Here is a 14,499-nt window from a genome sequence, read left to right as displayed (position 1 = left end):
CCTCCCACCCCCATAAGACTCCTCCAGGCCCCGCTTCTGGGGAAGCTCGTGCCTGTGCTGCAGGGTTTGTGGGAGTTCACCTCTCTCCCCCACCCCCCTCTCTCTCTCTTTCTCCCTTGGAAGCTGCTGCTACTGCACTACAAGGCGGGCACCCAGGTGCCAGATAACAACGGCAACACCCCGCTGCACCTGGCCTGCACCTACGGACATGAGGATGTGAGTGGCGCCTGCCATCCCCTGCGCGGTTTTACCCTTCCTTGCTCGTGGAACGTGTGGGTCCCCAGCGAGTTTAATATATGTTTGTTGGTAATTGATGGAACAATTGGCCTAGAATAGTTTCAATTTAAAAAATTTGAAACTTATTGCAGATGCTATATAGAAAGAACAGACACTGAAAACTAATCACCCAATATCCTAAAATTCAATATTTTCATTTATCACTGCTAACTGCTACCACCTGGTTCTCACCTTTGTACATGCTCTGTTTTTGCACTTTCATAATACCAAGGAATTATGTAATTCCTATTTTTCACATCGTATTTAATCGTGCATGTGTGTGCTGCATGTTATATTTTCCCCTCACCATGTTCTCTTCTCCCTTCTGTTCATAATATAGGTAGGTAGGTTTGTATATGCCAGGGGTGGAGGCTGGGCTCATGGTTGATATGCAGACATGGGGGTCACATCATATATATTTTTATGCAACTAGCTTTCCTAACCTAACAGTCCATCACAGAAATCCTCTAGGTTAGTAAATGTAGATCTAGCCCATTTTTTTAAAGATTTATTTATTTATGCATAGAAGAATAAGGGTGTAGGCCAGAGGTGCAGGGGATGAGAGGATTCACCAGAGACAGAGTGGGGAGCAGAAGAGGCAGATCTACTGAAATACACTGCTGAGGAGAGCAGCGGGTGAGACAGGAGAGGTCTGCTGCACCATGTGGGTAGCTTCCTGGCCGGGGATCGAATTCAGGCCGTACCAGTGATAGTGTGATAGCGCAGAGACTTAACCCGTACGCCACCAGGGAGGCCCAATCTAGCCCAGTTTTAATAGCTACCTGGTAATCTATTTTTTTTGTGTTATTTCAGCATCCCTGAGGCCACCCTTGGCTTACTTATTCGCCTGGGGGCTCCCAGGACACTGCATGTGGGTGCACTCATGGCTCCAATTTACTACAGTGAAAGGATTCACAGCAGAAGGGCACATTTGAGCCAGAGGAAACCAGGCACAAGCTTCAAGGAGTCCTTTCCCCGTGAGACAGATGGAACATGCTAATTCCCTTGGCAGTTAGGGAGTCGTTAGGGACACAGGGCCCAAGATTCTTAGAGGAGGATGGTCACACCACACCTGTGTCTGGCATGTGCCACAGTCCCAGACTTCCGCAGGAGAGCAGGTTTTCACATAAACCTCGTTGTTGTACAAAGAGTTTAGGCAAGTGAGCCACCTTATCAGTGTCACTAGAGGACGAGGGGAACACTCCCCAAATCCAATTGCCCAAGGACAGTAGGTGTCAAGAAGACCAGCTGCATGAGGGGCCTTCAGGAAGGGCAGCCCCGGTTCCACTGTGCAGGCTCCTGCACACAATTCCATCACAATTTCATTCCACCTTTTCTCATTGATTGGCACTGGGGTTCTTCTGCAAACACTATGTGTCCTGGCCAGGTAACCTTGAGTCTTGAGGTCCGACTGACTGCATATTGGCTTGGGGAACAGAGCCACAGTTGAGTGGGGGCATGATGGAGGCCATGGGGCATGCGGCTCAGGACTTCCCATTTCCTTTGCAGTGTGTGAAGGCGTTGGTCTACTATGACGTGCAGTCGTGCCGACTAGACATGGGTAACGAGAAAGGAGACACCCCCCTTCACATAGCTGCACGGTGGGGGTATCAAGGCATCATAGAGACGTTGCTGCAAAATGGAGCACCCACAGACATCCAGAACCGACTGAAAGAAACGCCCCTCAAGTGCGCGTTAAACTCAAAGGTAGCTTTTTCATCTGATTGCAGCAGTATGACTTTAAAAAAAAATTAATGTGCACAGCTTGGGTCTTGGCAGTGCCAGGCAGCTGTGCATTAGTGCCTGACAACGGAACTTGGCCTGCTCCCTCTCTGCTGCATTTGGGGCCTGGCTGTTAATGGGCTTGACTTATTTATGTTATTTTTGGTTTTACTGAAATTCCCAGCAGAGTTGCCCCCGCCCCCGCTCTTGGTTTGTGAGCAAATGGAGGGGTGGAGACGGACAGTGTCTCTGACTGAGAGCGGCCAGCAGAGGGGATGGCACCGGTGTGCTGGGCACCAGTTTCCTATTACTTCCTCCCAGGCTCCTAAAAACCTATTCTCATTTGGCCAATGTTGAGCTTCATTGGCCGTTGTTTCTTTCATAAGTGACTTGTTAATGAAGTAATAAGTAATTTCTGGAAATAGTTTTTGGCACCATGTGGTGAAAGTGCTCACTTCTTCAGGGGGTGGGGAGCCAGGGACGTGCCATGGCTGGTTCCTCCTGCCCTATCTCCCAGCAGCAGCTCTGGTTCATCAGCTACCCTCAAAGAAGTGTTTTTGAGTGTGTGAAGCACAGTGGCAGCATAAGTCATGGGCAGTGGATGCCCAGGGTCAGAGCATCTCCCCCTTGTGGCTCACATAAACCATCCTTGTTCAGTGCTGGCCTCCAGATGTCTTAAACCCGTCCACAATCTCTAGCTCTCTTCTGGGTCATTCTTTTAGCTTGTTCTTGCTAGAGCAGCACACTTTCTGTTGATTTTTAAAACCACTGTACTGAGCCTGACACACAGGAAGCTGTGTGTGCTGAATGCTGGAGGAGTCTGGAGAGATCTGCATGCCCACGAGACCATCAGCCCCATCTGTGCCAGAAAAATGTCTTCCACCTCTGAAAGTTCCCTCCCACCCTCTTATTACAGGGTGTGTGTGTGTGTGTAGAATTTAACATAAGGCCCACAGAAGCAGTTTTTGAAGTGGGTCTATGCACCTGACAACAGGGGCCTCGGCTGTACTGCCTATACCTTCAGCGAGGTCTTGGCTCTGCAGCAGCCAGGCTCACAGGACTGGGTGGTGCCGCCCTTTGCCGGGAGATGCCCATGAGGAGGTAATGGCTCCTCAGCCACTGTAGCTTCTACCAAAACCCCTTGAAAAGGGAGATCGGCTAGAAGAGAGACTGCCTTCTGGGCGTGGACCTGAGCTGCTCCCGCCTGAGGTCCTGGATGCCAGTGGGAGAGTTGCCCTCAGAGGCCCCGCTGCTCCCAGGCCTCTCTGAGCTCAGACAGCAGGAGCAGGTATGGTAGAAGGCAGCCCAGACTTTATCATTGTGATCCCCAGTAAGTCTCCACTTGCTCCCAGCCTTGACCTCTGTCTCTCAAGGGGCATGACTGGGTGACGTGACCTTCTAAGGAGATGGACAGGGTGTTATGGGTGACAATGCTTTGATGACCCATCTTATTCAGTATTTTCATGTCCCTTCATCCTAGATTCTGTCTATAATGGAAGCCAGTCACCTGTCCATGGAGAGGAGGCAGAAGTCCTCAGAGGTGAGTCGACAGGGCTGGTTTGTTGCCTCTCTCCGAGCCCAGGGACAAATCTCTGACCCTCTTCTGTCTCCTCTCTCGTTGGGACCTTGCCACAGGTCCCTGTGCTGCCCCCTCAGCGTTCTGTGGATTCTATCAGTCAAGGGTCCTCCACCTCCAGCTTCTCCTCCACATCCGCCAGCTCCAGACAAGAGGAGCCCAGAAAGGACTACAAAGAAGTGAGGCTCTGAGGTGGGAGGGCAGGGTAGACCTGTGTCGTGGCTGCCAATTAAAGAGGCCTGGCCTAACCACGCTGGACAGCCACGCCCTCTGTGGTGGATGTCAGTGCCTGGGAAAGAGCCCGGCGCCTGCCCTTCATGGCCTTCCCTAAGCGGCTCTTTGCTTTGTGGCTTGTGTGTGCGCGCGCAACACACGCGAGAGAGAGAGAGAGAGAGAGAGAATATTCAAAGTAAAAGCCAAACCACCTGTAAGTTATAAGTACTCCAAATTAAGGTAATTTTACAAAGTAAACCCTCTGCCCACTGTTGCCTGCTCCATAACCACCCTGTTAACTTGATGTGGGTCGTTTCTTTCTTCTTGCAAAATTTTATTAGACATTTAAATGCACACACACACACACACACATTGCCTTTTGGAGAAGCTAATTTGTGACGTGGTTTTGCACACACACATCTTTTACCTGTGCCCCCATGAGTGGGAACCCTCCCTGGCTCCGTCCAGTGCCCCCTCCTCCCCTGTCACCTCAAGCACTGACCTGCTCCTTGAGGCCCCATAAACTTAGCTTGATGTGAAACCACAGCAAAGAAAACCTAGAGACAAGCTCCAAAGGCTGAGACCTGGGGCCTGTCTTGGAGCATGCGCCCCCTCAGATGGGGGTAACGGATATTGATTGTGTGTGGTTCTGATGGGTGGCTGGCCTCGTAGGAAGCTGTGCTTCATGGTGACATCCTGGCCACATAAAAGGCAGTGTCATTTTTAAAGACCTGCCTTGGTGACGGGTCAGTGCACACTGCCTACTCCTGGGAGTCCCGTCTGAGCAGTTATAGGGGTGCATGAGACACTGATTGGGTTTAAATGTCAAAGCTCCACTAGTCAGGATGAACGAACAGTTGCTTTTATGATTTGTTATAATTTTATTTTTAAAATCATTTTCCTAACATTCTTGTTTCTTTTGTTAAGGTAGAAAAACTTTTAAGAGCAGTAGCTGATGGAGATCTGGAAATGGTGAGTGTTTGGACGTGCTTTTTAAAAAGCTCTCTTGGTTTAAACAGCTGTTCCTGTGTTTTCTGCCTCCAGCTCACATAGAGCCCATGTGGAGGCTTTGTTCACCAGCACGTGGAGGTGCATTATTACACACTGGGTAATGGCAGTGTTATGCCTCCCTGACAGGTAACAAAGCAGGTGGCCACCACGTCACACCTCTTGGAGTCTCCTATTCCAGGAGGGGTGAGGCGCCTGCAGGAAGCATGCCCATGTCCAGGAGCAGAGTGTGGGCTCAATACTAGTGGGTAGTGTGGTGAGAGGACTCTGTTGGGGGGGGGAAGAGGGGACATTAGTGTGGCCCTGCAGACTCCGTGGACGGCTGTGACCCCGGTCAGGTTGACTCCAAGGAGGTGTTAGGACAGGGAAGGGTCCAGGGGAGATGGTGCTGGCTGCTCTCGGGGGGCAGGGGCAAGGATGTCTGGCTGGAGGGAAGTGGTCTGTCCTGACCCCCACTGTTGGGGCACAGGGAACACCCTTGATGCGATCGCTTGAGAGTGGAAGCAGCCTCAGTAGTTTCCATGGTTGGGCTCCCCAGGAAAGGAGGAGTGAATTAGGAGCTTTCCCAGTTAGGAGCGCTGAACAGAACATGTTGTAAGAGAGCATCACAGTTGTGTGTTGTAAGAGCGCTTTTCACTGTTTGAGTTGGACAGAAATTCTGGAATAGTCAGAACCCAAATGTAGTTGTCAGCAGAGCACCCTTTGCCCAGGGCCACTCCTTGCCCCTCAGACGGACACCTGGTTCCTCTGGAGGCAGGGCATGGGCTCCACGTCAGGGCAGAGCCTGCATGGGGACGTTAACGATTGTCCCGTCATGACATACTCACTCTTCCTTCTGTGGGCAGACAAGGGGGTTGAGGCCGTTCATGCAGAGGTGCACCTGGGGTCACCATCCAAACTAGCCTATACAAGAGGCCCCTCCTGCCCCTGTTGGCCACCTGCCCTCGGCTTCTGACTGACCCTCGTTCTTGTTCTTTCCTCGCCAAGAGGACTTGCCCTTCATTCGCCCATCCTGCTCATCAGGGGGGCCCCACCCTGTTCTTGGGAGATTTGGAAGGGACTTGGGGTAGGGGGACCTTCCTGGAACCCTTTGCTGGCATTTGCTGACTTCCTCGGTGCTTCGAAGCCGGTCTAGAAATGTGTTTATATTATTTTCTTTGCTCAAATTTAATAGCTTAGAAACTAGTCTTTACTGGAACACTAATTTGACCTGTTCAGGGGTCTTGCCAGTGTTTTTGCTGGTTGCCTGGGACATCCTCTTGGGGAGGATGCTGGTGCAGAGTCAGAGCCTGCAACCCCCCCACCTTTTATTTATTTATTTTTTGTTGTGGTAACATCCGTTAACAACATGGCCTATGACTCATCACACCCTTCAGGTGTATGTCACCACACCCCACTACCACCAAGGCCCCCGCACCCTCACCATAGGCCGTTGTCCCCCATCCCCACTCCATCCTCTCCTGCCTCCTCCCCATGTTGGATCCTCAGTTATACAGTCAGGTTTCTGGGGTTTGTTACTGGTTTGGTTTTATCTGACTCTTTGTTTTATTTCTCTGTATTCCACATGTATGTGACACTATTCAGTATTTGTCTTTCTCCTTCTGACTTATTTCGCTGAGTATAATGGCCTAGTTCCATCCATGTTGTCACAGATATGTTAGTCCTTTCCTCATAGCTGAGGAGGATTCTGCTGTGTAAATGTTCTGTGTCTTCCTGACGCCCTCATCTGTCCTCAGGCTCTGAGGTTGCTTCTATAACTTGGCTGTTGGAAATGGTGCTGCAGTGAACGCAGGACTGCATGTATCCCTTCAAGGTAGTGTTCAGTGTTCTTCAGGTAGACACACTGAGGAGAGGTGGTCACTGGGTTGCACCATAGTTCTATCCTGGATTTTTTTTTTTAAGATTTATCTATACAAACACTGGGGTACAGGCTAGAAGCACCGGAGGGTGAGAGAATTCAGCAGAGACAGAGCAGGGAGCAGAACAGGCAGAAGGACTGAAGTACACTGCTGAGGGGAGCAGTGGGCGAGACAGGAGAGGTCTGCTGCGTCACATGGGAATCTCCCTGGCTGGCTGGGAATCGAACCGATGCCGCAGAGACTGCGGACAGCTTCACAGCACTGCACTCAACCCACTGCGTCGCCAGGGAGGCCCCTGTATCCTGGATCTTTTGAGAAGCCTCCATACTGTTTTCCATAGAGACTGGACCAGTCCACATCGCCCACCAACAGTGTACAGATACAGAGTTCCTTTTTCTCCACATTCTTACCAACACTTGTTTTTTTGTTTTTGTTTTTGTTTTTTTGGTTGGGCCGTTCTCACAGGTGAGGTGGTCTCTCACCACCACTTACTAGTTTGGCTTTGAGCAAGCTGTTGGCTCCTCCCAGGGAGGGAGGAAGGGACTGCTGTTGAAACTGCAGTTAGACAAGAAGAGGAGGTTCTCACTAAGTGCTCCAGGGCTGGGGTTTTAAAGCTGCACCCCGAAGCAGCACCTGCTTGTCCCTTTTTAAGAATAGAGAAGAATTTTTAACCTGAGCTACAGAAATGACGACTTAGCCTCTGAACCCAGGAAGAGGCTTCAGAAAGGCTGGAGCACAGGTAAACCCTGGAATCTTTGTGAGGGAGCTTCAGTCTTTTCCAAAAGTACAGCGGAGGTTGAGGAAGTGTGAGCCCTGATTTAGGAGCAGGTTGTGTGTGTGTGTGTACACTCATGTTTAAAGTTCTATGGCTTATAAAGATGCTGAGGATGAGTTTTGAATTTCTATTTCCTTTTGTCCACCACCAGGTGCGTTACCTGTTGGAGTGGACAGAAGAGGACCTGGATGACATGGAAGACTCAGTCAGTGCAACAGATCTTGAATTTTGTCACCCCCTGTGCCAGTGCCCGAAGTGTGCTCCAGCTCAAAAGGTTTGGCTTTGCTTTTGCTGACTGGGTGAGGGTGGAGGGCGCAGTCTTTTTTTCCCCTTATGAAGATTGTCTGCTTGTCTTTCTGAGACATTACAATAAAAGAAAAAGATAAAGGGGTTTTTTTTAAAGATTTATTTTTATGGGGCCTCCCTGGTGGCGCAGCGGTTGAGCGCTAGGTTGCGAAGCTGCCCACAGCCTCTGCAGCGCTGGTTCGATCCCCGACCACCGGGTGAGGGTCCCACATGGTGCGCAGACCTCTCCTGCTGCCCGCTGCTCCCCTCAGCAGTGTGTTTTGTCAGTCTGTCTCTTCTGCTCTCTGCTCTGGCTCTGGTGAATTCTCTCATCCTCCCACGCTTCTGACTGTACCTGGTGCTTGTATAAATAAATAAATAAATCTTTAAAAAAAAAAAAAAAAGATTTATTTTTATACAAGAACCAGGGTACAGACCAGATGTGCAGGAGGGTGAGAGGATTCACCAGAGACAGAGCGGGGAACAGAACAGGCAGACTGAAGAAATACACTGCTGAGGGGAGCAGTGAGTGAGACAGGAGAGGTCTGTTTTCACAGATTCTTGCCAGCCGGCAAGGATCAAACCCACACTGCAGAGGCTGCGAACAGCTTCACAGTGAGGCGCTCAACTGCCTGCACCACCAGGGAGTTTTAAAAAATCAGGAAATATAAGGACTTTATTTGGTAAATTCAGCAGATATTTTAATGCGTTATTCAGTTTCTTATTATAACTAATGAATTGTGAGTGTGAGAAAATGTCAGCGAGGATTATAAAGATCCAGGAACCACCTCTAACCACATAGTTGCTGACTGGGCCTGAGAGCTTGGTCACTTTGCAGCATATCCTTTGAAACATCATCTGCCTTTTTAATACCTGTTTTTTCATAGCAGCCCAACCAGGGAAATTCATTTTGGACTACACATAACCAGCTGCACAAGAGCAGAACAAAAAATCACATATCCTCAGTGTACGCATTGGTCTACAGCTAAAAGCTACATGTGAATGAAGTGCTGGGGTTAGAGTAACTTATCGTGAAGCTTTGTATAATAAGGTGGTTTTATGGTGCTGGGAAAACTGGGTCCCTACATGCAAAAGAATGAAGCTTGACTACTACCTCACAACATGAACAAAAACCAACTCAAAATGGATTAAAGAACTAGACATAAGACCTGAAACCATAAAATATATAGAAGGAAATATAGGCGAAACACTACATGACATTCACCTCAGTAACATTTTTAAAGACACATCACCCAAAGCAGTGATAGTGAAGGCAAAGATTAACAGCTGGGACTACGTCAAATTAAAGAGCAAAAGAGACAGTAACCAAAACACAGAGACACCCATGGATTGGGAGAAAAATTTTGCACACAACACTAATGATAAAGGACTGATCTCAAAAATCTACAAAGAACTGGTGAGACTCAACAAAAACAAAGTAAACAACCCAGTCAAAAAATGGGCAGAAGAGGGCCTCCCCGGTGGCGCAGCGGTTGAGCGCTGGGTTGCGAAGCTGCCCGCGGCCTCTGCGGCGCCGGTTCGATCCCCGGCTGCTCCCCGGCCACCAGAGGAGGGTCCCACATGGCGCGCAGACCTCTCCTGCCACCCGCTGCTCCCCTCAGCAGTGTACTTCGGTCCTTCTGCCTGCTCTGCTCCCCGCTCTGACTCTGGTGAATTCTCTCGCCCTCCCGCGCTTCTGACTGTACCCAGTGCATGTATAAACAAAACAAAAACAAAACAAACCAGCAAACAAATAAATAAAGCATGCCTCTAAAAAAAAAAAAAAAAAAAAAAAAAAAAAAAAAAATGGGCAGAAGAGCTAAAAAGAAACTTCTCCAAAGAGGAAATGTAAATGGCCAACAAGCATATGAAAAATATTCAACATCACTTGTAATCAGGGAAATGCAAATCAAAACTACAATGGGATACCATCTTACACATGTTAAAAAAATGGCACATATTGAAAAAACTAGCAACAATAAATGTTGGTGAGGTTGTGGAGAAAAAGGAACTCTCCTGCACTGCTGGTGAGAGTGCAAACTGGTCTAACCACTATGAAGAGCTGTGTGGAGATTCCTTAATCTACTGAAGGAGGAGCTTCCATATGATCCAGCAATTCCACTCCTAGGTATTTACCCAAAGGACACAAACATTAATTCAAAAGGGCACCTGCACCCCTATGTTTATAGCAGCACTATTTACAAAATAGGTAAGCCTTGGAAACAACCCAAATGCCCCAAAATAGATGACTGGACCAAGAAGATGTGGTACATATACACAATGGAGTATTATTCAGCAGTCAATTTGCAGCAACATGGATGGAGCTGGAAGGGATCATGCTCAGCGAAATAAGCCAGAAAGAAAAAGAAAAATACCGGATGGTCTCACTCATAGCAGGAATTTAGAAAACCTAAATAAGGGACCAGGAAAAAGACTAAGTATAAGAAAGTAAAAATCAAAAGCAGCAGGCAACTATAAACCAGAGATACTACAGGGGCGGAGGGGGGGGCGCAGGGCACGGGGGGACAAAAGGGGTAGGATCAGAACAAGGGGGGTGGGAATTGTATGGGGACTATAACCAAGATGAAAATGCATACATTGTGCAAAAATGAAAAATGATGTAAAAAATATATAAAATGAAAAATATTATTAAAAATAAATAAGGTGATTTTATCTTGCAATACAAAGGTCAATGTCATTCTAACTGTTTTGTAAGTCACATTAATATTCTTGGTATTGGAAAGATATGTCAAGTTAGACAGCCAGCAAGTGAGCACATACAACATATACAAGGCCATTTATGACTGTCAACAGGAAATGAAATACTCAGGTACACACCTATGAGCAAAACATGAACAAGATTTGTGATAGTCACAAAAATGTTGATAAAGAAACCAAGTACAAGTACTTGGAAAGCTGTACCATGTTCATGAAAATTCTACGTAGTAAACATGTTATTTCTCCCCAAACTGATCTTTGGGTTTGATGCGATTTCTATCAAAATTCTAGTTAATTTTTCTTGTAGACATAGACAAGCTTATTCTAAAATGCATATGGAAAGGCACTTTCCCCCAAGTAGCTGAAACAATCCTCTTCTAAGTTAGGAGGAATCCCTACTCATTATCAGCAGTTACCATGGAGCTGCAGTGATGGAGACATTGGTGCTAGTGGAAGAGAGAGACAAGATCCTGGAAACAGATGCACACTTTGGAGAGTCTCAAGTACAGTACAAAAGCAAATCAGTGGAAGAAGGATTTGATCTTTTCAAGTATTGGTGCTAGAGCAAATGGACCTGTGTAGGGAAAAAAAAAAATTTCAACTTAAATTTCATATCCTGCACAAAAATTTAACTCAAACTGGACCATCAACTCAACTGTAAAATGTAAAATCACAAATGTTAGGAGGGAGGGGAAAGGAGACAATTTTTGTTCAAAATCTAGGGCTAAACGCAGAGTTTTTATTTTATTTATTTTTATTTATTTATTTATTTTAAGATTTATTTATTATGTATTTATACATACAAGCACTGGGTACAGTCAGCAGCACGGGAGGGTGAGAGAATTCACCAGAGCCAGAGCGGGGAGCAGAGCAGGCAGAAGGACCGAGGTACACTGCTGAGGGGAGCAGCGGGCGGCAGGAGCGGTCTGCGCGCCATGTGGGACCCTCCACCGGTGGCCGGGAAGCAGCCGGGAATCGAACCATCGCCGCAGAGGCTGCGGGCAGCTTCGCAACCCAGCGCTCAACCGCTGCGCCACCGGGGAGGCCCCATAAACGCAGAGTTTTTAGACTTGAAAACAGATGCACAATCCATGAAAGAAAAAACTTGATAAACTTGCCTCCTAAATTTACAACTTGCTCTGTGAAAACCCCCGGGGAAGAAGCTATAGGCCAACTAGAGTCTATGAGAAAATACCTGCAAGCCACAAATCTGATACATGGCTAGAATCTAGAATATACAAAGAACTCTCAAAACCCGCAGTAAAGAAAAAAAAACAAATCAAGCCGAAAATGGGCAGAAGAGATGAATAGACGTGTCACTGGGGAGCATATATGGACAGTAAAGAAGCACATCATCACCTGTTAGGGAAATGCAAATAACCACAATGAGCCATCCCTGCACAGCTATCACTGCACACTTCACAGTGAACACTCAAAGGGCGGTGAGGATGCAGAGAAACTAGATCACACATCCATTGCTGGGCAGGTTGTCCATGGTGCAGCTCCTCTGGAAAACAGCTTGTCTTTCAAAGAACAAACATTCAAAATTTTTGTTAAACTTTGCCTTTCAAAGCATTCTTTTATGATTTCTGTTTTTTTGTGTCTTACCTGAGAAATCTTTGCTTATCCCATTGTTGTGAAGATGCTCTTTGGTGTTCACTTCAAGAAGTTTTAAAGTTGCTACTTCTGCATTAGGTCCATGATTTTATTTTTGTGTTTGGTGTGAAATAAGAGCTGCTGTGCAGTTTTCCACAGGTGAGTTCCTGCTGTTCCACTTCCACTCATGGACAGATTCAAAGAGGGCACCATTTTATGGGACTTGCCTTTTTGAAGATGGAGATTAACCCTTTGGTACACAATGCCTTTATAAGTAGGGAATTCGCTCCTGGGCAACCCCATTCTCGATTCCACTGTGATCCCAAATCTTGCCCAGGAGCCATCTGGGCAGATGGCTTCCTCTAGGCTTCTTAAATACTAATGGCACTGCTGTTTCCATCTCCTGCTCTTACAGAAGCTGGCAAAGATTCCTGCCAGTGGGCTCAGCGTGAATGTGACCAACCAGGAGGGCTCCTCCCCACTGCATGTTGCTGCCCTGCATGGTCGGGCAGACCTCATCCCCCTCCTGTTGAAGCATGGTGCCAGCGCAGGTGCCAGAAATGCAGACCAAGCCATCCCCCTGCACCTGGCCTGCCAGCGGGGCCACTTTCAGGTATGAGTCTGTCTCCTTGGAGAGCGAGCTTATAGGTACTGCTTTTGCTTAGAACCTCAGTTGGTGAGAAGGCTGCAGAGGGGAAAGGCTTGGCAGGTCACCCAGAGGAGGGCACATTTTGTTGCTCCCAGCCCTGGGGTTCTGAGATGTCCATGGCAGGACTGGTCAATAGCAGACCTTAGGACGCCAGTGCTTCTGGGGGTGCATCTACCCCGCTCCCACTGCCGCTCGCATCTGGTGGCTTCGAGGTACCTATTCTGATTCCACCCCAGCCAGGGCTTCCCCTAGGGCTTGGGTGTGGCTCCTGAGGCTCCACCCACAGGTCACTTCCCACTCCCACACCGCCCTTAGGCTGTGTCTGACTTAGTACTTTATAGAATCAGGGCCTGTTGCAGGAGAGTCTCAAGAAATGATTGTGAAATGATTGACTTTTAAAAAGTTGTGTATTTTTCTTTTTGAAAATGATTATCTGTTCATCTGCCTTTCCATTATTCATTCCCCTGTAAGCTTTTTAGACAGGAACCAGATCACCGGTCTTCCCTCTCTCGCAGGCCTAGCACTGTGCTCCCAGCATCCACTCCCTGATCTGTACAAATGGAGCAGTAATACCAGCTCTCCATGGAGAAATGATTAAATTTAAAAAGAGTGCCTAGCACATTGCCTGGCACAGAACAGACCCTCAAATGTTAATTCCCCCTTCAGTTCTGGAGGGCCAGACACCTGTCCAAAGGGCATTCTGAGTCCATTTACAGAAAACTCAAAAGAACATCAAGTTGGAGAGTTCCTCCTTTGCAAATTCCAGTTAGGACTGAAAATCTCTCCTCCCGGATAGGTGGTGAAGGACCTTTTAGGTGCTAACGTGAAGCCCAATAAGAAGGATAGTGGAGGAAACACGCCCCTCATCTACGCCAGTGCTGGCGGCCACCACGAAGTGGCCGCGTTGCTGCTGCAGGTAAGAGCCAGTGCCAGGACCTGTGACCTTGGGGTCATCGGCCCTCCCTGCAAAGTGAGCTTCTGCGTTCCCTTTTCTTTCTAGCACGGGGCTGCCATCAATGTCGCTAACAACAAGGGCAACACAGCCCTGCATGAGGCGGTGATAGGCAGGCACGTCTTCGTGGTGGAGCTGCTTCTGCTTCACGGGGCATCTGTCCAGGTGTTGAACAAGAGGCAGTGCACAGCCATGGACTGTGCTGACCAGGTGAGCAGCAAGGGAGAGCCGAGGGCACTGGGCATCCTTAGTGCTCACTCTGGACTCATGGTGTTTAAACAGATCTGGAATTGCACCAGCCAGACCTTTGACTTGCTGTCCGGGCTGAGCACCATGCATCTCCCTGATTTTTCAGAAGCACTGGTGGTGTAGGCCAGAGGTGTGGGGCATGAGAGGATTCACCAGAGACAGAGTGGGAAGCAGAACAGGCAGATTCACTGAAATACACTGCTAAGGGGAAGAGTGGGTGAGGTAGGAGAGGTCATCTGCACCATGTGGGTAGCTCCCTGGCTGGGCATCAGACTCAGGCCATAGTGGTGTTATTGCTCAATGATTCAACCCCTAGTCCACCAGGGATGCCCCCCAGTGTGGTTAAATAGATGCCTGGTCCTTGCTCACCTGCTCAAGGTGGCATGCTCGCTGGGGACCGGCCTTTCAGGGTGGTTTGCAGAGGGCCAAGCAGGGGCGCCCCTACCCCTGCAGGTCCTGGCACCCTGGTCTGGCCTCTGCCGAGCCATCAGTGTTCATGGCGCAGCAGGAAGCTGAGGCAGGTCCTGATTTCACCCTTTGGGAACTGGGTCTACACCTGGGGTCTCGGCTGCACAATGGAGAAAGTTTGCTCAGTTGGTAGCTTACACGCCTTGAGCTCTG

At 48.5% G+C, this 14,499-nt stretch overlaps 1 protein-coding gene across 5 annotated transcripts in view; it reads left to right on the top strand.

Moving 5' to 3' along the window:
• ANKRD27 (ankyrin repeat domain 27) overlaps positions 1–14,499 on the top strand; it is a 52,007-nt gene that overhangs the window by 30,297 nt on the left and 7,211 nt on the right. For all 5 annotated transcript variants that reach the window (XM_054697058.1, XM_037516361.2, XM_037516362.2 and 2 more), the window contains exons 17-25: positions 124–216; positions 1,786–1,983; positions 3,479–3,538; positions 3,634–3,753; positions 4,715–4,759; positions 7,581–7,703; positions 12,444–12,641; positions 13,474–13,593; positions 13,678–13,839. In XM_054697058.1, coding sequence (XP_054553033.1) covers positions 124–216; positions 1,786–1,983; positions 3,479–3,538; positions 3,634–3,753; positions 4,715–4,759; positions 7,581–7,703; positions 12,444–12,641; positions 13,474–13,593; positions 13,678–13,839 — 1,119 coding nt within the window. The remainder of the gene's footprint in view (positions 1–123; positions 217–1,785; positions 1,984–3,478; positions 3,539–3,633; positions 3,754–4,714; positions 4,760–7,580; positions 7,704–12,443; positions 12,642–13,473; positions 13,594–13,677; positions 13,840–14,499) is intronic.

This window comes from Talpa occidentalis, unplaced genomic scaffold (genome assembly GCF_014898055.3).
Source record: "Talpa occidentalis isolate TD23 unplaced genomic scaffold, MPIMG_talOcc4v2.1 talOcc4.17, whole genome shotgun sequence".
Taxonomy (NCBI): Eukaryota; Metazoa; Chordata; class Mammalia; order Eulipotyphla; family Talpidae; genus Talpa; species Talpa occidentalis.
Note: the sequence above shows the minus strand (reverse complement) of the source record. Positions and strands in the feature narration are given on the sequence as shown.